Raw genomic sequence first — 24,677 nt, 5'->3', positions numbered from 1 at the left:
TTCTGGCAAAACTGGCCTCGGTGCACAGTACGTCACGTGCCCAGTTCTTTTCCATTGTTGTAACACCATTAACCCTGCAGAGCTTTCCTAGGTTTACACACCGAAACAAAACCAAACCGTATCCATTCTCCTCCATTAGCTTAGAACACGATTTACTATTCTTGTGCGATTTACTCATCCGGCAAATTAATAAAAACACCCGAAAGGCCTGCAATCAATGTCGAGCTGTGTCAGATTCATCCTTCCCAAAGCCTTTGTCAGTGGTTTAAAGATAGATAGATAGATAGATAGATAGATAGATAGAGGGAAAATAATATTTTCTGAAATCCGTCCACCTATGAAAAGAGCAAAGGGAGGTATACAAAAGAGATAAGACTACTGTCCAACTCAGCAGTCTGAGACACTGAACAAAAACCGATTTCCAAATCAGCTGTAATAGACAAAACAAAACAAAAAAGGCTTGGCAGGTCGGGATGTGCCACCTAAATGTAACAAGGGGTGGGAATGGAACATTTGGCACCAAGAAGCATGGCACTGGTACATCTATGGAGGTCTATTATGATCCCACTCAGCCGCTGCACCGTTTGCTGTGTGGTCTGCTGCACATGACAATCAGGTCCTTCCATAATGAATGGCGGACTTTTATGTAACTGTTCCCTTTCCTTCTCCCAGAGGAATCCCTGCAAGACTGAAGATACGATGAGCACAAAATTGGGGGGCAGGGAGAGAGAGATAAGAGAAGCGGGGATCCTTCCAGAGAAGAGACATAAATGCACCCAATTTCCTTTTGAATCGAGATGGGAGAATTTGGAGCAGGAGGGCGGGGGTCTCTGGTATGAATAAGAGCTCCATCCCTGCCCTTTTCTCTCCCCTACTCCCCCCACTTTCCCCATACAAGGATGTTTTCTTGCCGAGGAAAAGAAAGCAAGGCTGAATAGATCCAACCAGGCAGCCTCCATCTGCTCCTCTCCTGCACCATCGCCTCCTGCAAGAAGTGGGGGGCAGAAGGGAAAAATAGACCCATCTTTCAGGCTCCTTTGTATCAGAAAAAGGGGCGTCAATGGGGGTGCCCATGGGAAATGCCAACTCACTTGGTGCTTTTAATTTTGCCTTCATCCAAAAAAGCAATGGGGTGTGGGTGGGGCCGCCTTGGCCAAGGCTTCTTGAAAGGGAGCTTGCCTCTGGCTCCACATTAAAAAGAAGGAAAATCAACACACATACACACACACACCCAATGCAAAATCAGAAACATAGATTTTCCCAGAAGTTGCTTCCTCCTAAAATCAAAAATTGCACACTATATGTATAATCACATATAGATATAGATATAAATTCATATAGATACGTGCATATACACACTATATAGACAGACAGATGGGTTAGGTCAAAAGCCACAAAGGGTTTTGATTTATACACAATATGCTATGATGTACATAATAATAATAATTAAAAAAACTTTATTTATACCCCGCCACCATCTCCCAGAGGGACACGGCGAGGATTACACAGCACTCAAAGGTGCAACACGCAAAATACAAAAAATGCAGAAACAGCAAAATAAATCAATAATAGCCAACATAAATATCTCACTTCATGTGATGCTATGGTACTGGACGCCATTTACCAAGACACGATTTTTCACAGGTATGGTACATTTATTTCCTATGTATTCTGTCTATGATGCCACTGATTGTATGTTAAAAATAATAAGGCAAACCAAAAAAAAAACCTATTCCCCCCAGGATTGGAAACATGCATGGATTTTCCCAGAAGTTGTCTGTTCCTGAAATCAAACGTTGCACACTATGTATATTCATATATTATCATTATTATTATTATGTCTATACCCTGCTTTATCTTTATATATGTATAGATCTATACATAGGATGGATCAAAAGTCACAAAGGGGTCTGATAAATACTGTATATGATGCTATGGTATTGGATGCCATTTAACTGAGAGGTGATTTTTCACACATAATGCACATTTATTGCTTGTTTGTGTATGTATGTATATGTATGTGGTGTATGTGATGCTATAGTATTGTTACAACATTTATTCAGATCTGAGCTTTTCACGACTAACTTACATATACATTTCCTATACATACTGTATAGCATGCTATGGTATTAGACGTCTTTAAACACGACTTGATTTTTTTCATATAATGTACACTTACTTCCTATATATATATATTGTATAGGATGCCACGACTGAATATGGAAAGCCCCTTTGTGACTTTTGGCCCACCCTGTCTACACACATATCTTGCACACTGTATGAATATATATAGCTTGAGGGACCTATATATACATATATATAGAGTGTGTAATTATTGGTTTCAGTAGAAGATAGCTTCTGTGCAGTAGAAATCCAGGCATATATTGTGTCCAACACACATATATGTAGGATGCAAAATCTAGCAACAGAAAACCAGGCGCATATTGTGTCCGACACACATATATGTACTGTATATATGTAGCATGCAATATCTAGCAGTAGAAATCCTGGCATATATTGTGTCTAACACACATGTAGCATGCAATATCTAGCAGTAGAAAACCAGGCACATATTGTGTCCAACACACATATATGTACTGTATATATGTAGCATGCAATATCTAGCAGTAGAAATCCAGACATATATTGTGTCTAAAACTCATGTAGAATGCAATATCTAGCAGTAGAAATCCAGGCACATATTGTGTCTAAAACACATGTAGCATGCAATATCTAGCAGTAGAAAACCAGGCATATATTGTGTCCAACACACATATATGTACTGTATATATGCAGCATGCAATATCTAGCAGTAGAAAACCAGGCATATATTGTGTCCAACACACATATATGTACTGTATATATGCAGCATGCAATATCTAGCAGTAGAAAACCAGGCACATATTGTGTCCAACACACATATATGTACTGTATATATGCAGCATGCAATATCTAGCAGTAGAAATCCAGGCATATATTGTGCCCAACATACATATATATACATGTATCATGCAATATCTATTATATAGCTTGATAGGGAGATATTATTGCATTCTTCCCATCCTCTGCCCAGCACCCCCTTGGATCTTGGGGTCTGAAAGTGCCAAACAGCCCCATGTAATGGCTGTGATCTGATGAAAGGCAGCCATGATCAAGCCTGAAATCCATCTGAGACCAGAGAAAGAAGAAAGCCAGGCAGATCTGCATCCGCTTCAAGGCAACCATTGTTCCTTCCTGAGCATCTATTGTAAGCCCCATCCATGTTCAACACATGTACAAATGAATTGCTCATTTGCATCCAATGCAGCTTTGAGTTCCTTGCAAGATGCATTGCAAGGTTTTTTTTCCTCCTGCAGACACACAAAAAGCAATCCACAAAGGGGATCTGATGCAAACTCCAGCCCTTGCTCCCACTGTTATTATTATTACTATTATTCCTGTAATAAAAAATAATAAATTATATTACTTTATATTTATTTTTATTGTTTTTCTTTTGGGTGGACTCACCGTGATGCGTGGGATATTTTTCTTGCCTTGATACGACATCTTTCTGCCTCTCTGCACCTCCCACTCAACAAAGCCCTCTTTTTTTGTCTCCAAAATAAAAAATAATTAAAAATTAGGGGGGGAAAACACCTTTCCCTTGCCTTTCTAAGGGTGCTGGCTATTGCAAAAAAATAATAAAAGTGGAACAAAAGAATCGTCCGATTTGCTTTTTTAAGAAAGCAACAAAAACAAGTTCACTTTTGCAAAAAATAATATTGTTTTTACAAAAAAAATGCGCTAGCAAAACACAGATCAAAAATGATAATGCTGCCTGCAAGAGAGGAAAAACCCGCGTCGCCTTGTCTTCCCTCCGCTTTGCAAAACCCAGCCCAGTCCTCAGGCGGGAGAAAAAGAAGAGGCAGCAGCAGAAGCAAAGCAGGCTCCTCTCCAGCAATCAAAGCCCGGGCACAAGGGAAGCGCCACTACGCATGCGCCTCCCGCCACGCCCAGAGCGAGGAAGAGCCGGGCGGCTTCTGCTGCGAACGAACCCCATTGGCCGCCGCCGCCCGTTTTATGCAAATAGAGCCCGGCGCTCGTCCAATGAGAAGCGAGCGGAACGCGGAGATGTAAAGTGGCGCAATGGAGTTAAGCCACTGAGAGCCGAGCTGCAGCCTGGAGGGGCGCGCTCGCCGTGAGCTGAAAGGCCAAGCGAATCAGGGCTCTGGAATGCGCGCGAAGGCCACGCCCACTTGGTCCCATCAATGGGATGCTGCAGTGTCAAAAGGAAGAGACAGAAAGGACTGCAATCCTTGCAGGGTGGCATCCCAAAATTACAAAATCTTGCCTTTTTGGGTGTTGCATAACTCCAGGCAATTTAAGGTTGTGATCTCTGCATCACAACCTTGCATGGGATGTTTTATTTAGACTAGACACAAAATCTGCAACCCTTCAGATGTGTTGCTGCTTGGTCCACACCCTGCTCTTGCCGACCAGACTAGAAGGAGGAGACCTTGATGTATTGATGTAATGCAATATAATAATAATAATAATAATAATAATAATAATAATAATAATAATCGCACAGACAGACTACAAACAGAGACACAACTATGTGGCCCAAATGATTCATTGAAACTTATGCCTCAAGTACCACCTCCCAGCAGCAAAGAACTGGTAGGATCACAAACCTGCAAAAGTATTGGAAAATGAACACGCAAAGATACTGTGGGACTTCCGAATCCAGACTGACAAAGTTCTGGAACACAACACACCAGCCATCACAGTTGTGGAAAAGAACAAGGTTTGGATCATTGATGTTGCCATCCCAGGTGACAGTCGCATAGATGAAAAACAACAGGAAAAACTCAGCCGCTATCAGGACCTCAAGATTGAACTTGAAAGACTCTGGCAGAAACCAGTGCAGGTGGTCCCGGTGGTGATGGGCACACTGGGTGCCGTGCCAAAAGATCTCAGCTGGCATTTGGAAACAATAGACATTGACAAAATCACCATCTGTCAACTGCAATAGGCCACCCTGCTGGGATCTGCACGCATCATCAGTAAATACATCACACAGTCCTAGACACTTGGGAAGTGTTCGACTTGTGGTTTTGCGATATGAAATCCAGCATATCTATCTTGTTTGCTGTGCCATACAACGTCGTTGTGTTGATAATAATAATAATAATAGATATTGGTATAATGGTGTGTGTGTATATATATATATATATATATATATATACAGTAGAGTCTCACTTATCCAAGCTAAACGGGCCGGCAGAAGCTTGGATAAGTGAATATCTTGGATAATAAGGAGGGATTAAGGAAAAGCCTATTAAACATCAAATTAGATTATGATTTTACAAATTAAGCACCAAAACATCATGTTATACAACAAATTAGACAGAAAAAAGTAGTTCAATACGTAGTAATGTTATGTTGTAATTACTGTATTTACGAATTTAGCACCAAAATATCACGATATATTGAAAACATTGACTACAAAAATGGCTTGGATTATCCAGAAGCTTGGATAAGCGAGGCTTATCTGGCAGTGTGGACTCAAGATAATCCAGTTCAAAGCAGATAATATAAGATTCTAAATGGGTAATATAGCTATGTGGAAGGGCCTTGAGTCTACACTGCCATATAATCCAGTTAAAATCAGATAATCTGTATCTTATAGGGAGTGTGGAAGAGGCCTTCATCAGTTTGCCTATGCGATCAGTGGTTCCCTTGATGTATGGTAAGAACACCTTTCCTCTGGGTGGATCTTTGTCTTGACTCTCATGGCTTGTTCTTGGCCTTGCAGCTCTTCTGATGTCTGTGGTGGAGTCTCCATTGGCCTGTAGAGCCCAGTTTAGGTGGTTGAGTTCACCTTGGAGGAGGTGAGGGAACTACTGACCGCATAGGGAAGCTGATGAAGAAGCACAACCTACAAACTATCTACAGACCCACGAAGAAAATCCAACAAATGCTACAGTCAGCGAAGGACAAGAGGGATCCTCTCTCTTCTGCAGGAGTCTACCGGATGCCATGCAGCTGTGGACAAGTCTACATAGGGACCACCAAACGCAGCGCCCAAACAAGAGTCAAAGAACATGAAAGGCACTGCAGACTAATTCAACCAGAGAAATCAGCCGTAGCAGAGCATTTGATGAACCAGCCTGGACACAGAATACTATTTGAGAACACAAAAATGCTGGACCATTCTAACAACTATCATGTCAGACTACACAGAGAAGCCATTGAAATCCACAAGCATGTGGACAACTTCAACAGAAAGGAAGAAACCATGAAAATGAACAAAATCTGGCTACCAGTATTAAAAAACTCAAAAATCAGAACAGTAAATAAAAAGCAATACTCTGAAAACAGAGGATTTCCAGACATGAATCAACCAAGGGCAGTTAACGACTCTAAACAAAGGATGCCCCAGAGGCAGGAAGAAGACAGCAGATAAGCTTTTCAATGCTAATTAAAGTGATTAACTACACAACATTCACACTGACCTCTCTCACCCTAGACTTTCCACAGATATATATTAACCTCTTTGCTTAGTTTTCTCCATACCTCACAACCTCTGAGGATGCCTGCCATAGATGTGGGCGAAACGTCAGGAGAGAATGCTTCTGGAACATGGCCACACAGCCCGAAAGACATACAACAACCCAATGCTTATCTACATGGCTTAAAATTAGCAAAATATTTACAAAATATTTTGTTGTATATCCAAGTGTGTGTATTACGCATTTTATATATTTATATATTTTTTATATTACTGTATACAGTAGAGTCTCGTTTATACAACATAAATGGGCTGGCAGAATATGTTGGATAATAAGGAGGAATTAAAGAAAAGCCTATTAAACATCAAATTAGATTATGATTTTACAAATTAAGCACCAAAACATCATGTTTTACAACAAATTTGACAGAAAAGTAGTACAATACGCAATAATGTTACAGTAGAGTCTCACTTATCCAGCACTCGCTTATCCAACATTCTGGATTATCCAACGCATTTTTATAGTCAATGTTTTCAATACATCATGATATTTTGGTGCTAAATTCGTAAATACAGTAATTACTACATAGCATTACTGCGTATTGAACTACTTTTTCTGTCAAATTTGTTGTATAACATGATGTTTTGGTGCTTAATTTGTAAAATCATAACCTAATTTGATGTTTAATAGGCCTTTCCTTAATGCCTCCTTATTATCCAACATATTCACTTATCCAACATTCTGCTGGCCCGTTTATGTTGGATAAGTGAGACTCTACTGTATGTAGTAATTACTGTATTTACAAATTTAGCGCCAAAACATCACAATGTATTGAAAACATTGACTACAAAAACATTGATTACTAAAAGGCAGACTGCGTTGGATAATCCAGAATGTTGGATAAGTGAGACTCTACTGTATTGATGTAATACAATATAATAATAATAATAATAATAATAATAATAATAATAATAATAATAATAACAATAATAATAGACTATTATAATGGTATATTTATATTACATGTAATATTACTAATAATATTACAATATAGTGTTATACCACAATATAGCAATATATAATGCTTATATTGTGCTATACGAATAATGTAATATATTGTATGTACATATGACTTGTAAGCTGTCTTGAGTCCCCTTCAGGGTGAGAGAGGTGGGATTTAAATGTCGCTAATAATAATAATAATGGCTGGATGCTTTTGCCTTCTCAGCATCACAAAGACATTGTTTCAAATTGCACTAGCCCTACATACCTACATGGCTTAAAATTTACAAAATATTTACAAAATATTCTCTATGTGTTATATATCCAAAAGTCTGTTTATTATGTTATATTTTTATATTATTTTATATTTACAAAATATTCTTTCTGTGTTTTATATCCAAAAGTGTGTGTATTATTTTATATTTTTATATTATTTTGTATTTACAACATATTCTCTCTGTGTTGTATATCCAAAAGTGTGTTTATTATTTTATATTTTTATATTATTTTATATTTACAAAATATTCTCTGTATTGTATATCCAAAAGTGTGTGAATTATTTTATATATTTATATTATTTTACTAGTTGTGCCCGGCCACGCGTTGCTGTGGCGAAGTATGGTGGTATGGGAGATAAAGTATTGAGGAATTGGTGGTAGTTAAGGTAAAGGGTAAAGGTTTTCTCCTGACATTAAGTCCAGTTGTGTCCGACTGCACACTGAAGTGGATTATATGGCAATGTGGACTCAAGATAATCCAGTTCAAAGCAGGTAATATAAGATTATAAATGGGTTATATAGCTGTGTGGAAGGGCCTTGAGTCTACACTGCCATATAATCCAGTTCAAATCAGATAATCTGTATTTTCTAGACAGTGTGATTGAAGCGGCCCTGGGCACCATTAAATGGCTAAGTGGATTGCTAGGAGACCAAGTGGGCAGAGCTTAACCTTCTAACTGGCAGCAATTGGATAAAAACAATTATTCCTCTCCCTCTAATTAGGACTTTATTTTTCTTTTCTTTTTGTTGTATGAACGTAGAGGTGTGGATGAGGGGTTGTGCTGCCAAATTTAGTGTTTCTGGGATGTGTAGTTTTGTTGTTTTGTCCTAGGCTGAAATTTCATTACCCTTTTATATATATAGATATATTACTGTATATTTATATTTATTATATTAGATAAAGGTAAAGGTAAAAAATTTTCCTCTGACATTAAGTCTAGTCGTGTCTGACTCTGGGGGGTTGGTGCCCATCTCCATTTCTAAGCCGAAGAGCCGGCGTTGTCTGTAGACACCTCCAAGGTCATGTGGCCGGCATGATTGCATGAAGCACCGTTACCTTCCCGCCGGAGCGGTACCTATTGATCTACTCAATTAGTATGTTTTCAAACTGCTAGGTTGGCAGAAGCTGGAGCTCACTCTATTGCAACAAAAATTATGGTCTCGCAAGACTCTAGTGACGAGGCAACAGGAATGTTCGGTAAGGAGAGGCTGACTATCCACGAAAGGCGCGTCAACAAGCCTACTGACTGCTGCTTCTCCTCCTCCTCCGTCCCCCTGAGCAGAGACGGTCCATGTGGTACTTGGAAGCAGATGCACCTTTGTTTTTAGGCCTGACCCTGGGGTTATTTGGGGTGCTGATTCAGAAAATGGCCTTGGGTAGACCACATCAGATCTAGATTATTAAATATGGTTTTCTGTGGGCTAGCAGATGGCGACTACTGGATGGCATATGTTCTGTATCAGAAACTAGAACCAATGTGGTATATCCTATACAATTTTTTGAATCAGCACCCCAAAAAATCAAACCTAATCTAATGTTGACCAAAAACCGATTTGTTACCCTTTTGGTACTAATGTTGGAGAATGGTCCCTGGTCAAAACAAGGTTGGGAACCACTACAATAGATAGAAGAAATTACTGTACAAACCAGGTTTGTGATGTAACAAATTTGAGAAAAATAATTTTGAGAAATAGAAAACAAAACATGAATTGGACATGTACCACTTACGGACACATACATATATGTATACACACATATGGATATATACATTCATGCACATATACAAACACACAAATACATCACCTTTATCTATAAATATAAAAAGGTCAAAATAGGTATGTTTATATTTTATTTATATATTTGAACTAGAAAGGCTCCTACACGGCTTGATGGTTCTGGAACAAACGTAGCACATGCAACATAAAGTACTGCTAGGGTTTTGCGGGGGATTGGCCAAGGAGGATGAGAACTTCTGGAGAGCCGTGCCGTGGCCACAGATGGTGGATTTGGACCAAATTTGGCACTAATTAAGATCCACTTAAAAAACTGGTGGGGTTCTTTTCAGGGGGTGCAAGAGAATTATGGGAGTTGTAGTCTGCCCACATCCAGAAAGGTGTGTGAATCCCCCCCGACTTGGCACACATACCAATCTGAACCAAGCATGGCACACATACCCATCATACCCATATTAAAATACGGATGGGATGATGGGAGTTGTAGTCTACCCACATCTAGAGAGCTATGTGAATCACAACAATAGATCTTGACCAATATTGGCATACATACATGACTATCTTAAAACATAAACAGAGTTGGGGGGGAGCAGGACAGAAGATGATGAGAGTTGGAGTCTACCCACATCCGGAGAGCCACATAATTCCCACCCACAATTGAAGGTGCAGCTCTCCTCCAAACCAGTCAGATGGCTCAGACCACTTTCTAGACTGCATCTCCCACCATCCTTACCCTTTTGCTAAGCAGGCTGGAGATGATGGGAGCTGAAGCCCAAGAAGAAGGCCAGTCTGACCAGTTAGGATGACAGCCTCATGTTGCAGTCCAGCCAGATCTGGGGCTGATGGGAGTTGCAGCCAGATAGAATGAAATGCAAGGGAGCAGTAGAACTATTAGAGCAGGGGTCCTCAAACATTTTAAGTGGAGGGCTGATTCACAGTCCTTCAAACTGTTGGGGGGCCGGACTATGATGAAATAGTAAAAAAAAATAGGATTGTTGTTGTGTGCCTTCAAGTCATTTCAGACTTAGGTCAATCCTAAGTCTAAAGTTTAGGACAGAGGCCAGGTAAATGACCTTAGAGGGCCCACAGGCCTTAGTTTGGGGACCCCTGATCTAGACTATCTCATAAGACCATAGGTAAGCAAAGAGACTTCCAAAGACCATCTAGATGATCTCATAAGACCATTGGTAAGGAAAGGCAGCCTCAGAGACCATCTAGATGATCTCATCAGGCCATCAGAAGACCATGGATAAGGAAAGGGACCCTCAAAGGCCATCTAGATGGTTTCATAAGACCATCAATAAGGAAAGGGGCCCCAAAGGCCATCTAGACAATCTCATAAAACCATAGGTAAGGAAAGGGACCCTCAACGGCCATCTAGACAGTCTCATAGGACCATCGGTAAGGAAAATGACCTCCAAAAGCCATCTAGATGGTCTCATAAGGCCATAGCTAAGCAAAGAGACCTCCAAAAACCAGGTAGACTTAGGTCAACCCTAAGTCTAAAGTTTAGGACAGGGGCCAGGTGAATGACCTTGGAGGGCCGCTTCCGGCCCATGGGCCTTAGTTTGGGGACCCCTGTATTAGAGGTTTGCCATGTAATAATAATAATAATAAAACTTTATTTATACCCCGCCACCATCTCCCCAAAGGGACTCGGGGCGACTTACATGGGGCCCTGCCCAGGACAATACAATACAATACAACAAAAAACAACCTATCATAATACAATTAACCAATACAATTGATAAAATATACAGTACAGCACAGAATCAAGAAAGCAATCTAACAGGGGCGAGCCGCATCAACGCTAAGTTAAAAACTCGGGGTGAGAAAGGGATCAAAATAAAAACCTCGGGGGACAGGGACATCAGATAATGAAACAGTCTAGAGGATAAATGTTGAGGGGAGTGACAAAAGAACAGTTACTCTCCGAAGGCACATCGGAATAGCCATGTTTTTAAATCTTTCCTAAAGGCTAAAAGAGTGGGGGCTTGCCTAATTTCACTGGGCAGTGAATTCCACAAACGGGGGGGCCACAGCAGAAAAGGCCCTCTCCCTTGTTCCCACAAGGCGGGCCTGAGATATAGGAAGCGGTGACAGGAGAGCCTCCCCTGATGAACGGAGGGATCGGGCAGGTTTATGGTAGGAGATACGGTCACGAAGGTAGATGGGTCCCAAACCGTTTAGGGCTTTATAAATGATGGTCTGCACCTTGAATTGGGACCGGAAGGTGTAGACCTGTATCCCCAAAGTGTGTTCAGTAACTCAGGGACAAAGAAACTATTGCTTTGTGCTTCATTCTGGTAAATAAATTTGCTTTTTTAAGCAAGTCAAGTGACTGTGGAATGCCTTAAAAAAACCTATGGGACAAGTCACTCCAAAAGCAATCACAGGACTGAGGGACAGAGCAAGAGCTTGGTGTTTCAGTCTGGTGATAGAATCATCCCTACCATCGTAAGACTCACAATTATTTTTACTAATTAATGAAAATTCAAAATGTAGCTCAATGTCTGCCTGTCTATCTGTCTGCCTGTGGGAATTCCATGGCACCACCAGGACCCTGTGGACCACAGGTTAAAAACCGCTGATTTAAATGGTTTGTATCACTTTTGTCTGTTTGCCACTCTGAGGCACGATGATAGAATGGTAAGTAAAATAAGTCAAACAGAGATACAATTGTGACAGTGATGGTGTGTCAGTTGACCTTTCCAGGTGATGATTCGGATAGACTGAAGCTGCTGAGCCAGCAGAAATATTTCAAAAAGGCACATTTTGCCTTGAAAGTGGAAATTTGTCGCGTGCCGGTAGACTTAGCTACCTCTGAACTTCAAAGCTGCAAATGTGAGCTCTTTAACGGGGAAGGAAAGTGCAGCGTCTGGCAATATCTCTTGGCTGACAGCCCAGCGATGCTTTCTTTGAAGCTGCTCAGCCTCCGCTTAGGGAGAGATGGTACCTGACTCTCTCTCGCTCTGCTTCCCAAAGCAAAGACATGAGCCATTATGTGATCATTGCCAGGAAAAAGCAGAGTTGGAATGCTCCATTGAAAAAACAATTAGTTACATTTAAGACTACACATCCCTTCCAAAACATTTTAACTAGTGTTATAGTTACCATTTTAAAAAAGCAATTCATTACTTTGCCATTTTTTGCCATCATTACACCATCAAAGGAGTGCTAAAGCGCAGGTTGGGACCCTTGTCAGATTCCCATTATTGTCTAACAGAACATACATAGCTAAGTATACACAAAGTCACATAGCGTAAAGCGTGGGTACATCTACACTATAGAATCACTGCAGTTTGACGCCACTTGAACTGCCAGGGCTCAGTGCTGTGGAATCATGGGAGTTGTAGTTTTACAAAGTTGACAGCCCTCTCTGCCAAAGAGTACTGCTGCCTCACTAAACTACATCTGGAATCACAACCAGTTACAAAGAAGACATCTGCCCTTGCGTTTTGCTACTCTGCTGCTGAATACGCATTGTGGAATACATCTCACCCCATTAAAACAGTGGATTGTCCCTTAATGAGACATGCCACATTATCACAGGATGTCTACGCCCTACACCGCTGGAGAAATTATACTATTTAGCCAGTATTGCATGACCTGACATCCGTTGGGAAGTAGCAGCCAATAATGAAAGGACCAAGGCAGTGACATCTCTGAACCATCCTCTGTTCAGATATCAGCCAACATGCTAATGCCTTAAATCAAGAAACAGCTTCTTAAGATCTACGCTCACAGGAACACCTCAGTAAGCAAGAGTCCAAAAGTGGCAAGTTAAAACCCAGAACCTCAATCAGTGGCTGATACTGCATGAGAGACTCCCTCCTGGGCACACAGAAGACTGGGTGAGTTGGAAGGTGCTGAGCAGACTGCGCTCTGACACCACGAGATGCAGAGCCAATATTAGGAAATGGGGCCACAAAGTGGAGTCCACAACATGCAAATATGGAGAAGAACAAACCACAGACCACTGACTACAATGCAGCCTGAGCCCTGCCACATGCACAACGGAGGACCTTCTCACAGCAACACCAGAGGAACTCCAAGTGGCCAGCTTCTGGTCAAAGGAAATCTAGTACAATGTCAAGTTTTCCAACAGTTTAAAGCAAATATAGATTATCTGATTTGATAATCTGGATTATATGGCAGTGTAGAAGGAGCCTCAGAAAATGCCTTCTTCCAAATGTGTCTAGTTGTAGGACCTCTAGATGGATGCTGCCTCCTCACAGCTAGTAAATCGAAGAGGACAGAATAGTAGGAGACAGGAAGATTCTTGAAGACTTTCCTAATGGAACAGAAATGCCTTTAAGCTCTTCCCAGGAACTTTGTATGTAAGCTCTTCCCAGGAACTTTGATTGCTCAAAAGCCTCAACAGAGCAGAAGACGCCATCACTTGAACCTCCTTGTCAATCTAGTGATGCCATGTTCTTATAACTAGAAAAGTAGACCAGGGCCAGCCCTAGGTATTTTTCAAGTGTAGGTGAACAGAATTTTGGCACACCCCCCCAAACCAATAACTGAAAAATAAAAGCGTTGGATAAGCGAAAATGTTGGATAATAAGGAGGGATTAAGGAAAAGCCTATTAAACATTAAATTACATTAAGATTTTACAAATTAAGCACCGAAACATCATGTTTTACAACAAATCGACAGAAAAAGCAGTTCAATACATGGTAATGTTATGTAGGAATTACTATATTTGTGAATTTAGCACCAAACATTGAACAGGGATATAGGGCAGTGTGGACTTGATAACCCAGTTCAAAGCAGATATTGTGGGTTATTCTGCCTTGATATTCTGGGTTATATGGCTGTGTGGAAGGGCCCTGAAGGTCCTTCCACACAGCCATATAACCCAGAATATCAAGGCAGATAATTAAAAGGCCACCAAAAGGGAATCTGGCCCCCGGTATTTAAAAAAACTCTAAAATCAGAACAATAAATAAAGAACAACAATCTGAAAATAGGGGGTATCCAGACAGAAAACAATCAGGGACAGCTAACACCTCCCAAAAAAAAAGATTCTCCCAGGCAAGAAGAAGCCAGGCCTTGAAGCCACAGGGCCATTAAATGCTAATCAAGGTGATTAATTACAACACTCACACCTGCTTCAAAGAAGAGTTCTTTCTCCCACCCAGGACCTTCTACAGATATATAAACCCCACTTACTTAGCTTCAAGTTCCCACAGACCTCACAATCTGTGAAGGCCCCGAAGGCGGGCCCAGCGCGGCCGCCGGAAGGCCCAGCGCGGTCGCCGGAAGGCCCGAAGGAGAAGGAGGTGGGGGGTGGTACCATCCTCCCGGGGGGGCTCAATTGCGCCCCCGGGACAATGGCGCTATAGGCAAGTGCCTATTTCACCTCGCGGTTGGACTGCCCCTGAGTAGACCGAGCATTATAGTTAAACCAGGAGAGTTATGAAGTCAATCTTCTTAATTTACAGCCATCATGTATTTTATTTGCAACTCCACTGATGCTAAAAAGTGGCCCTTACAAGCAATGACAAGTAACTCCAAGCTGTGGTGGAGGAAGACGCAGGAAAAACAGGATAAGCATTGTGGATCAAATATGTCTATTATAATCAACATTTCTTGTAATTCGGTGAAATTGAATTTGGCACGCAAAGTATGATGAATGACCATGTCCACCCACTTTGGGCAGCAAATCAGATGTCTCACAAATGGCTTGCTAATGGCAAATAACGCCAATATTTCATCTAGCCCAGAATCCCGTCTCTCATATTGGAAACAGATGACTTCTTGGAAGCATAAGCTGAGTCATGAAAGCAACAGTCTTACTCCACTGTTGGCCTCCTGGCCGTTTGTGTTTCACAGTGTGCTACAGCACTGGTCTAATGGTGAGTTTTGGACTGAGGAAACTATCGTTCTAATACTATAGTTTCCTTAGACTGGTCATACTCTAAACCTGATCTACTTCAGAGAATTGTTGTGAGAACAAAGCAGAGAGGAGGAAAGTCATGTTTACCTCTTGTACTCATCAGAAGAGCGGCAGGATATAAGGACAACTGATTGATAAGACAGAATTATTATTATTATTATTATTATTATTATTATTATTATTATTATTAATAATAATAATAATGTATCCCAGCCCCACTCCCAAAAGGGTGTCATGTGGTCTAGTGATGTGATAGTTGGGTTATTTTTCAAGGTTTGGATCCCAACTTAGCTATGTAAACCCACTTGAGTAAATGACCTCAAGCATGTCCACACGCATGTGGACAATTTCAACAGAAAGGAGGAACAGAAATGAACAGAATCTGGCTACCAGTATAAAAAAAAACAGAATCAAGACAGTAAATAAAGAAACAGGAGAACTCCAGACATGAATCAATCAGGACCAGCAAACACCTCCCAACAAAGAATTTCCCCAGGCAGGAGGCAGACAGGCTTTGAAGCTGCAAGGCCATTCAATGCTAATCAAGCTGGCCAATGGCAACATTCACACTTGCCTCAAACAGACAAGAGTTCTTTCTCTCAACATGGACCACAGATATACAAACCTGCCTTGCTTAGTTTCCAATATATCTCCCAACCTCTGAGGATGCCTGCCATAGATGTGGGTGAAACGTCAGGAGAGAAAACTCGCAGCAACCTATTATTATTATTGTTATTATTATTATTATTATTATTATTATTATTATTATTATTATTATTTGATACACAACAAGATTAGTACACAGCAAACAAGATCATTATGCTGACTGTTGTATTGGATCACACCTTGGATACTTCCCAAGTGCCTAGAACTATGTGATGTATTGGCAAACAATGTGTGCAGATCCGAGTAGGGTGGCCTTTTGCAGCTGACAGATGGTAATTTTGTCAGTGTCGGTTGTTTTTAAGTGCTGGCCAAGATCTTTAGGCACTGCACCCAGTGTGCCGATCACCACTGGGACCACCTTGCCTGGCTTGTGCCAGAGTCTTTGCAGTTCGATCTTCAAATCCTTGCATTGCTTAAGCTTTTCCAGTTGCTTGAAGGCTGCAGCCCTACTGTACCTGCTCCCACCAATTATTATTATTATTATTTATTTATTATTATTATTATTATTATTATTATTATTATTATTATTATTATTATATGACACAGCAAACAAGATAGATATGCTGGATTTCGTTTCACAAAATCAGAAGTCGAACAATTCCCAAGTGTCTAGGACTGTGTGATGTATTTTCAGATGATGCGTGTAGATCCCAGTCAGGTGGCTTTTTGCAGTTGGCAGATCGTGATTTTGTCAATGTCTGTTGTTTCCAAATGCCGGCTGAGATCTTTTGGCACGGCACCCAATGTGCCGATCACCACCGGGACCACCTGCACTGGTTTCTGTCAGAGTCTTTGAAGTTCGATCTTGAGGTCCTGATAGTGGCTGAGTTTTTCCTGTTGTTTTTCATCAATGTGACTGTCACCTGGTATGGCGACATCAATGATCCAAACCTTTTTCTTTTTCCCATACAGCTTCAGGTCATCCATGTACATCAGATGCAAAATTTTGTGAGATTTCTTAGATGTCTTAGATTGGAGGGTTGTTGTATGTCTTGCGGGCTGTGTGGGCATGTTCCAGAAGTATTCTCTCCTGACATTTTGCCCACATCTATGGCAGGCATCCTCAGGGGTTGTGAGGCATGGATAAACTAGGCAAGGAAAGTAACTACAGTAGAGTCTCACTTATCCAAGTCTTGCTTATCCAAGCCTCTGGATTATCCAAGCCATTTTTGTAGTCATTGTTTTCAATATATCGTGATATTTTTGTGCTACATTTGTAAATACAGTAATTACAACATAACATTACTGTGTATTGAATTACTTTTTCTGTTAAATTTGTTGTATAACATGATGTTTTGGTGCTTAATTTGTAAAATCATAACCTAATTTTATTGGTTATTTAATGTTTAATAGGCTTTTCTTTAATCCCTCCTTATTATCCAAGATATTCACTTATCCAAGCTTCTGCTGGCCCGTTTAGCTTGGATAAGTGAGACTCTACTGTATATATCTGTGGAGAGTCCAGGGTGTGACAACAGTCCTTTGTCAGTTGGAAGCCAGTGTTAATGTTGCAATTAATCACCCTAATTAGCATTGGAAAGGTTTGTCTCTTGCCTGAGGGGTATCTTTTGTCCAGAGACATTAGCCGTCCTTGGGTCTCTTCTGCCCTCAGAGTGTTGCTTCCCATCTACTGTTCTGATTTTGGAGTTTTTTAATACTGGTAGCCAGATGTTGTTCATTTTCATGGTTTCCTCCTTTCTGTTGAAGTTGTCCACATGCTTGTGGATTTCAATGGCTTCTCTGCGTAGTCTGACATGATAGTTGTTGGAGTGGCCAAGGATTTTTTTATTTACAGTATTTATATTCTGCCCTTCTCACCCCGAAGGGGACTCAGGGCGGATCACATTATGTACATATAGGGCAAACATTCAGTGCCCATAAACACATCGAACCGAGACAGAGACAACAGACAGACAGACGCAGAGGCAATTTAACCTTCTCCTGAGGGGATGTTTGATTCTGGCCACAGGGGGGAGCAGCTGCTTCATCATCCACTGTGACGGCACTTCCTCACTTCCTCATTCCAATGTTGTAAATTAGTTAAACTTGCCTCCCCACTTTTATAAGTGGTACCTTATTTCCTACTCCAGGGATCCCCAAACTAAGGCCCGGGGGCCGGATGCGGCCCATCGAAGCCATTTATCCGGCCCCCACGGCACAAGGCCAGAAAGGGGTTGGGCTAAATGACCCAAGAGGTCCCTTCTTCTCTTACAACCATTATTATTATTATTATTATTATTATTAACATTGAGGCTGGGTGGCTATCTGTCAGGGATGCTTTGCTTGTGCTTATGGTGCACAGAGGCAGAAGGTGTTTGGACTAAATGGCCCAAGAGGTCTCTTCCAACCCTCATTATTATTATTATTATTATTATTATTATTATTAGCATTGATTCTGGGTGGCCATCTGTCAGGGGTGCTTTGCTTGTGTTTTCGGTGCACTAAGGCAAAGGGGGATTGGACTCAATGGCCCAAAGGGTCTCTTCCAACCCTCTTATTTATTGTTATTGTTATTATTATTATTATTGTTCGGTAGCCAACTGTAGTCCGGCCCTCCAATGGTCCGAAGGATCGTGAACTGGCCCCCTGTTTAAAAAGTTTGGGGACCCCTGTCCTACTTGATAGATGCAACTATCTTTCGGGTTGCTAGGTCAGCAACGAGCAGGGGCTATATTTTATTTTTAATTGATGGGTGCTCATTCTGCCACAGGCTGGCCTCGAACTCATGACCTTATGGTCAGAGTGATTTATTGCAGCAGCTGCTTACCAGCCTGCGCCACAGCCCGGCCCCTGTGATTTCTGTGATTGCTTATTATTATTATTAATTGGTGGGAGCAGGTGCAGTAGGGTTGCAGCCTCCAAGGTCTCCTGTGGGGGGACTAATGCAGACCTACAGCTTCCCCCCATTGCCGACCCTTAGAAGAAAGGAGATCTGACTTTGTGTCTGGCCAAAACGACTCTCCAATGTTTGGGGGCGCAGAGGAGAAGCTCAACCCTATCCCTTCCAGGAGGCACCTTCCCCAGTCAGTGCCAAGCCCAGCCCTCCTCCTCCTCCTCCCTTGCTCACCTTGTCGCTGAGGTTCTGCAAGGCTTCTTTGCCGGTGGACCTCCGGATCTCCACCTTCCGGCCCCCTCCTCCGCCTTCCACTGGCGACTCCCACCTGCCGCCCAGGTGAGCCACGTCCCGCTGCTGGGCCACGACACCCCCCTTGGCGCTTCCTCGGGACCCCGGGAGCGACCCGAAGTCGATGGTCTTGTTCTCCAGGGAGCCTTCCACCGGGCAGAACATGCCGCAGAATTTCTGCCGGGGTTTGGGGCTGCCGGAGCCCAGGTTCTTGAAGAAAGCCGGGACTTCGCCCTCGTCCTCCTCGCCGGCTTGCCTCTTCTCGGCCATGGCTTGCTTGTTGGGCTCTCCAAACCCAAGGAGGGCGTGAGGTCCGAGCCTTTGTATGGGCGACAAGGAAAGAGAGGCAGAGAAGTTGAGTGTGGACGGAGACACTGAGGGTGTGCAGAAAAGGGGCGGTGGGCGAGGAGGGTTCAAGTTCCTCGCACCCAGCTGATGTTTCAGGGAGTGGGGGAAAGGGGGGGAAAAGGGTGGGGAAAAAGGATACTGCAGAATTGATCCGGAAGTGATGCGCCCGGCAAAGGGGCGAATAGGCTTGGAGAGGGAGGGGGGCGACTCTCCAGCCCCTTCCCCAAGCGCAGTGCAGCTGCCACAAGTGGCCACAAGACCCCTCCCCGACAGAGGCACTGCCTGCCCGGCCGGGAAGAGTGCTTTCCCCCCTGCCACGCCCACCTTCTCTTTCTCTTTCTCTGCAACGCACCAAGGCGCACACGCCTCTCTCCTTCCAGGCTCAGCCTTTGCACAAAAGAAGGGCTGTCTGGGGAGGGAAGGAAGGGGGTCCCTGTGAGGCGGGGGAGACAGCTTACACCACTGGTTCTCACTCAGCCTTCCTAATGCCCCACCCCTTCATACAGTCCCTCATGTGGGGTTGTTGTATGTCTTTCGGGCTGTGTGGCCATGTTCCAGAAGTATTCTCTCCTGACGTTTCGCCCACATCTATGGCAGGCATCCTCAGAGGTTGAGAGGCATGGATAAACTAGGCAAGGAAAGTAAATACAGTAGAGTCTCACTTATCCAAGTCTTGCTTATCCAAGCCTCTGGATCAGGGGTCCTCAAACTTTTTAAGTGGAGGGCCGGATCACGGCCCCTCAGACTGTTGGGGGGCCGGACTATGAGGAAATAGTCAAAAATTAGGATTGCTTTTGTGTACCTTCAAGTCATTTCAGACTTAGGTCAACCTAAAAGGCCAGGTAAATGACCTTGGGGGGCTGCATTCGGCCCATGGGCCTTAGTTTGGTGACCCCTGATCTAGATGATCTCATAAGACCATACGTAAGCAAAGAGACCTCCAAAGACCATCTAGATGGTCTCATAAGACCATAGATAAGGAAAGGGACCCTCAAAGGCCATCTATACAATCTCATAAGACCATAGGTAAGGAAAGGGACCCTCAAAAGCCGTCTAGATGGTCTCATAGGACCCTAGGTAAGGAAAGTGACCTCCAAAAGCCATCTAGATTGTCTCATAAGGCCGTAGCTAAGCAAAGCGACATTCAAAGACCATCTAGATGATCTCATAAGACCATAGGTAAGCAAAGAGACCTCCAAAGACCAGGTAGACATAGGTCAACCCTAAGTCTAAAGTTTAGGACGGGGCCAGGTAAATGACTTTGGAGGGCCGCATCCGGCCCCCGGGCCTTAGTTTGGGGACCCCTGCTCTGGATTATCCAAACCATTTTTATAGCCATTGTTTTCAATATATGGTGATATTTTTGTGCTACATTCGTAAATACAGTAATTACAACATAACATTACTGCGTATTGAATTACTTTTTCTGTCAAATTTGTTGTCTAACCTGATGTTTTGGTGCTTAATTTGTAAAATCATAACCTAATTTGATGTTTAATAGGCTTTTCCTTAATCCCTCCTTATTATCCAACATATTCGTTTATCCAACGTTCTGTCGGCCCGTTTATGTTGGATAAGTGAGACTCTACTGTAATAATAATAGGTTGCTGCGAGTTTTCTCTCCTGACGTTTACCCCCATCTATGGCAGGCATCCTCAGAGGTTGGGAGATATATTGGAAACTAAGCAAGGCAGGTTTGTATATCTGTGGTCCATGTTGGGAGAAAGAACGCTTGTCTGTTTGAGGCAAGTGTGAATGTTGCCATTGGCCAGCTTGATTAGCATTGAATGGCCTTGCAGCTTCAAAGCCTGACTGCCTCCTGCCTGGGGAAATTAAGCACCAAAACATCACGTTATACAACAAATTTGACAGAAAAGGTAATTCAATATGCAGTAATGTTATGTTGTAATTACTGTATTTATGAATGTAGCACAAAAATATCACGATATATTGAAAACAATGACTACAAAAATGGCTTGGATAATCCAGAGGCTTGGATAAGCAAGACTTGGAAAAGTGAGACTCTACTGTATTTACTTTCCTTGCCTAGTTTATCCATGCCTCACAACCTCTGAGGATGCCTGCCATAGATGTGGGCGAAACGTCAGGAGAAAATACTTCTGGAACATGGCCACACAGCCCGAAAGACATACAACAACCCTGTGATCCCGGCCATGAAAGCCTTCGACAACACAGTCCGTCATGTATTCGTTGCCATATTTTCGTTGCTACTTCATAACTGTCATTTTGCCACTGTTATGAATGCTCATCTAAATATCTGATATCCAGGATGTATTTTCATTCACTGGACCAAATTATGTACATATACCTCCATACCCGCCAAATTGGAATACTGGTGGGTTTGCGGGTTGATTTTGTCATTTGGGACTTGTAGTTGCTGTGATTTATAGTTCATCTACAACAGTGGTTCCCAAACTTATTTGGCCTGCCGCCCCCTTTCCAGAAAAAATATGACTCAGCGTCTCCTGGAAAGGGGGCCTTGACTTAGAGGGGTGGGCGTGGCTCTTGCTCAAGAGGGTGGGGCTGAGCCTCTCCCCTAGTCCAAGATGCAGGGCTGGGTGGGGGAGGCAGGCAGGGCCACAAATGGGCAGCCAGGACTGGGATGGGCGGAGTTACGAGCTCTGAGGTAGGGCTGAGCTTCTATCCCTGTCTTGTGGTGCCTGCCAGGACACAGGAGGCAGGGCTAGAGGAGGGGGCGGGGCCTCTTCTCAAGTGCCTGATGGGGCTGAACCTCTATACCCCGCCCCCGTGTTCTAACAGGTGCCTAAGGGGTCTCACACTCTTGGGAAGAGGGCCCACCCCCACCCCTAGCCCCGCCCTTTAATCCTAAATGGCCTCTCAGGAGAGGTCAGGGCCGGCCCCACCATAGAGGCCACGTGACGCCGCCGCCTCGGGCGCAGGTCCCGGGGGGCGCCGTCAGGCTGGGAGGGAGGCGGGGCACCGCTCTGACGGTGCCCCGCCGCCCGACCAGTGCGCCCTGGCCTTGTGGCTCCCTCTTTCGCCGCCCGGGAAGGGTTGGAGAGATCCCCTCCTTCCCTCCCCGGGCTGCGAAGCCGGCTTCTTTCGCCGCCCGGGAAGGGGAGGAGAGATCCCCTCCTTCCCTCCCCGGGCTGCGAAGCCGGCTTCTTTCGCCGCCCGGGAAGGGGAGGAGAGATCCCCTCCTTCCCTCCCCGGGCAGCGAAGCCGGCTTCTTTCGCCGCCCGGGAAGGGTTGGAGAGATCCCCTCCTTCCCTCCCCGGGCTGCGAAGCCGGCTTCTTTTGCCGCCCGGGAAGGGTTGGAGAGATCCCCTCCTTCCCTCCCCGGGCTGCGAAGCCGGCTTCTTTCGCCGCCCGGGAAGGGGAGGAGAGATCCCCTCCTTCCCTCCCCGGGCTGCGAAGCCTGCTTCTTTCGCCGCCCGGGAAGGGGAGGAGAGATCCCCTCCTTCCCTCCCCGGGCTGCGAAGCCTGCTTCTTTCGCCGCCCGGGAAGGGGAGGAGAGATCCCCTCCTTCCCTCCTCGGGCGGCGAAGCCGGCTTCTTTCGCCGCCCGGGAAGGGTTGGAGAGATCCCCTCCTTCCCTCCCCGGGCGGCGAAGCCGGCTTCTTTCGCCGCCCGGGAAGGGGAGGAGAGATCCCCTCCTTCCCTCCCCGGGCTGCGAAGCCTGCTTCTTTCGCCGCCCGGGAAGGGGAGGAGAGATCCCCTCCTTCCCTCCCCGGGCTGCGAAGCCGGCTTCTTTCGCCGCCCGGGAAGGGTTGGAGAGATCCCCTCCTTCCCTCCCCGGGCTGCGAAGCCTGCTTCTTTCGCCGCCCGGGAAGGGGAGGAGAGATCCCCTCCTTCCCTCCTCGGGCGGCGAAGCCGGCTTCTTTCGCCGCCCGGGAAGGGTTGGAGAGATCCCCTCCTTCCCTCCCCGGGCGGCGAAGCCGGCTTCTTTCGCCGCCCGGGAAGGGGAGGAGAGATCCCCTCCTTCCCTCCTCGGGCGGCGAAGCCGGCTTCTTTCGCCGCCCGGGAAGGGTTGGAGAGATCCCCTCCTTCCCTCCCCGGGCGGCGAAGCCGGCTTCTTTCGCCGCCCGGGAAGGGGAGGAGAGATCCCCTCCTTCCCTCCTCGGGCGGCGAAGCCGGCTTCTTTCGCCGCCCGGGAAGGGTTGGAGAGATCCCCTCCTTCCCTCCCCGGGCTGCGAAGCCGGCTTCTTTCGCCGCCCGGGAAGGGGAGGAGAGATCCCCTCCTTCCCTCCCCGGGCTGCGAAGCCTGCTTCTTTCGCCACCCGGGAAGGGGAGGAGAGATCCCCTCCTTCCCTCCCCGGGCTGCGAAGCCTGCTTCTTTCGCCGCCCGGGAAGGGGAGGAGAGATCCCCTCCTTCCCTCCCCGGGCTGCGAAGCCGGCTTCTTTCGCCGCCCGGGAAGGGTTGGAGAGATCCCCTCCTTCCCTCCCCGGGCTGCGAAGCCTGCTTCTTTCGCCGCCCGGGAAGGGGAGGAGAGATCCCCTCCTTCCCTCCCCGGGCTGCGAAGCCGGCTTCTTTCGCCGCCCGGGAAGGGTTGGAGAGATCCCCTCCTTCCCTCCCCGGGCGGCGAAGCCGGCTTCTTTCGCCGCCCGGGAAGGGGAGGAGAGATCCCCTCCTTCCCTCCTCGGGCGGCGAAGCCGGCTTCTTTCGCCGCCCGGGAAGGGTTGGAGAGATCCCCTCCTTCCCTCCCCGGGCGGCGAAGCCGGCTTCTTTCGCCGCCCGGGAAGGGTTGGAGAGATCCCCTCCTTCCCTCCCCGGGCGGTGAAGCCTCCCTCTTTGCAACCCTGGCCACGCCTCCCACGCTGCGTGGGAGGCGGGGCCAGGGCGAATAGCATGGGAGGCGGGGCCAACCCTGGCCCCGCCTTCCACCCAGCGTGCCCTGGCCCCGCCTCCCACGCAGCGCGGGAGGTGGGGCCAGGGCACGCTGGTTGGGAGGCGGGGCCAGGGCGCAGGAGGCGGGGCCGGCGGGGGGCACTTGGGAAGAGGCCCCGCCCCTCCTCTGGTCCCGCCCCCATGTCCTAATAGGTGCCATCACCTATAGCAGTAGCACCCACTTTGGGAATCACTGATCTACAATCAAAGAGCATTCTGAACTCCACCAACAAAGGAATTCAACCAATCTTGGCAC

General features: G+C 45.2%; 1 protein-coding gene across 4 annotated transcripts in view; it reads right to left on the bottom strand.

Annotated features, from left to right (window-relative positions):
* The window catches only part of dpysl2 (dihydropyrimidinase like 2), a 66,611-nt gene extending 46,887 nt beyond the window's left edge, over nt 1–19,724 (bottom strand). Inside the window, exon 1 of one of the 4 annotated variants that reach the window (XM_016997205.2) lies at nt 19,148–19,724. In XM_016997205.2, coding sequence (XP_016852694.1) covers nt 19,148–19,474 — 327 coding nt within the window. In that variant the 5' untranslated portion in view covers nt 19,475–19,724. Of the gene's footprint in view, nt 1–3,507; nt 3,962–19,147 lie in introns of those variants that run through there. The other 3 variants (XM_003227055.4, XM_016997206.2, XM_003227054.4) reach the window with 3 other exon arrangements.
* Between the last annotated feature and the right edge of the window lie 4,953 nt (nt 19,725–24,677).

Source organism: Anolis carolinensis, unplaced genomic scaffold, assembly GCF_035594765.1.
Source record: "Anolis carolinensis isolate JA03-04 unplaced genomic scaffold, rAnoCar3.1.pri scaffold_8, whole genome shotgun sequence".
In the NCBI taxonomy this organism is placed as follows: domain Eukaryota; kingdom Metazoa; phylum Chordata; class Lepidosauria; order Squamata; family Dactyloidae; genus Anolis; species Anolis carolinensis.
The sequence above is the reverse complement of the archived record's forward strand: the minus strand, read 5'-3'. Positions and strand labels throughout refer to the sequence as shown.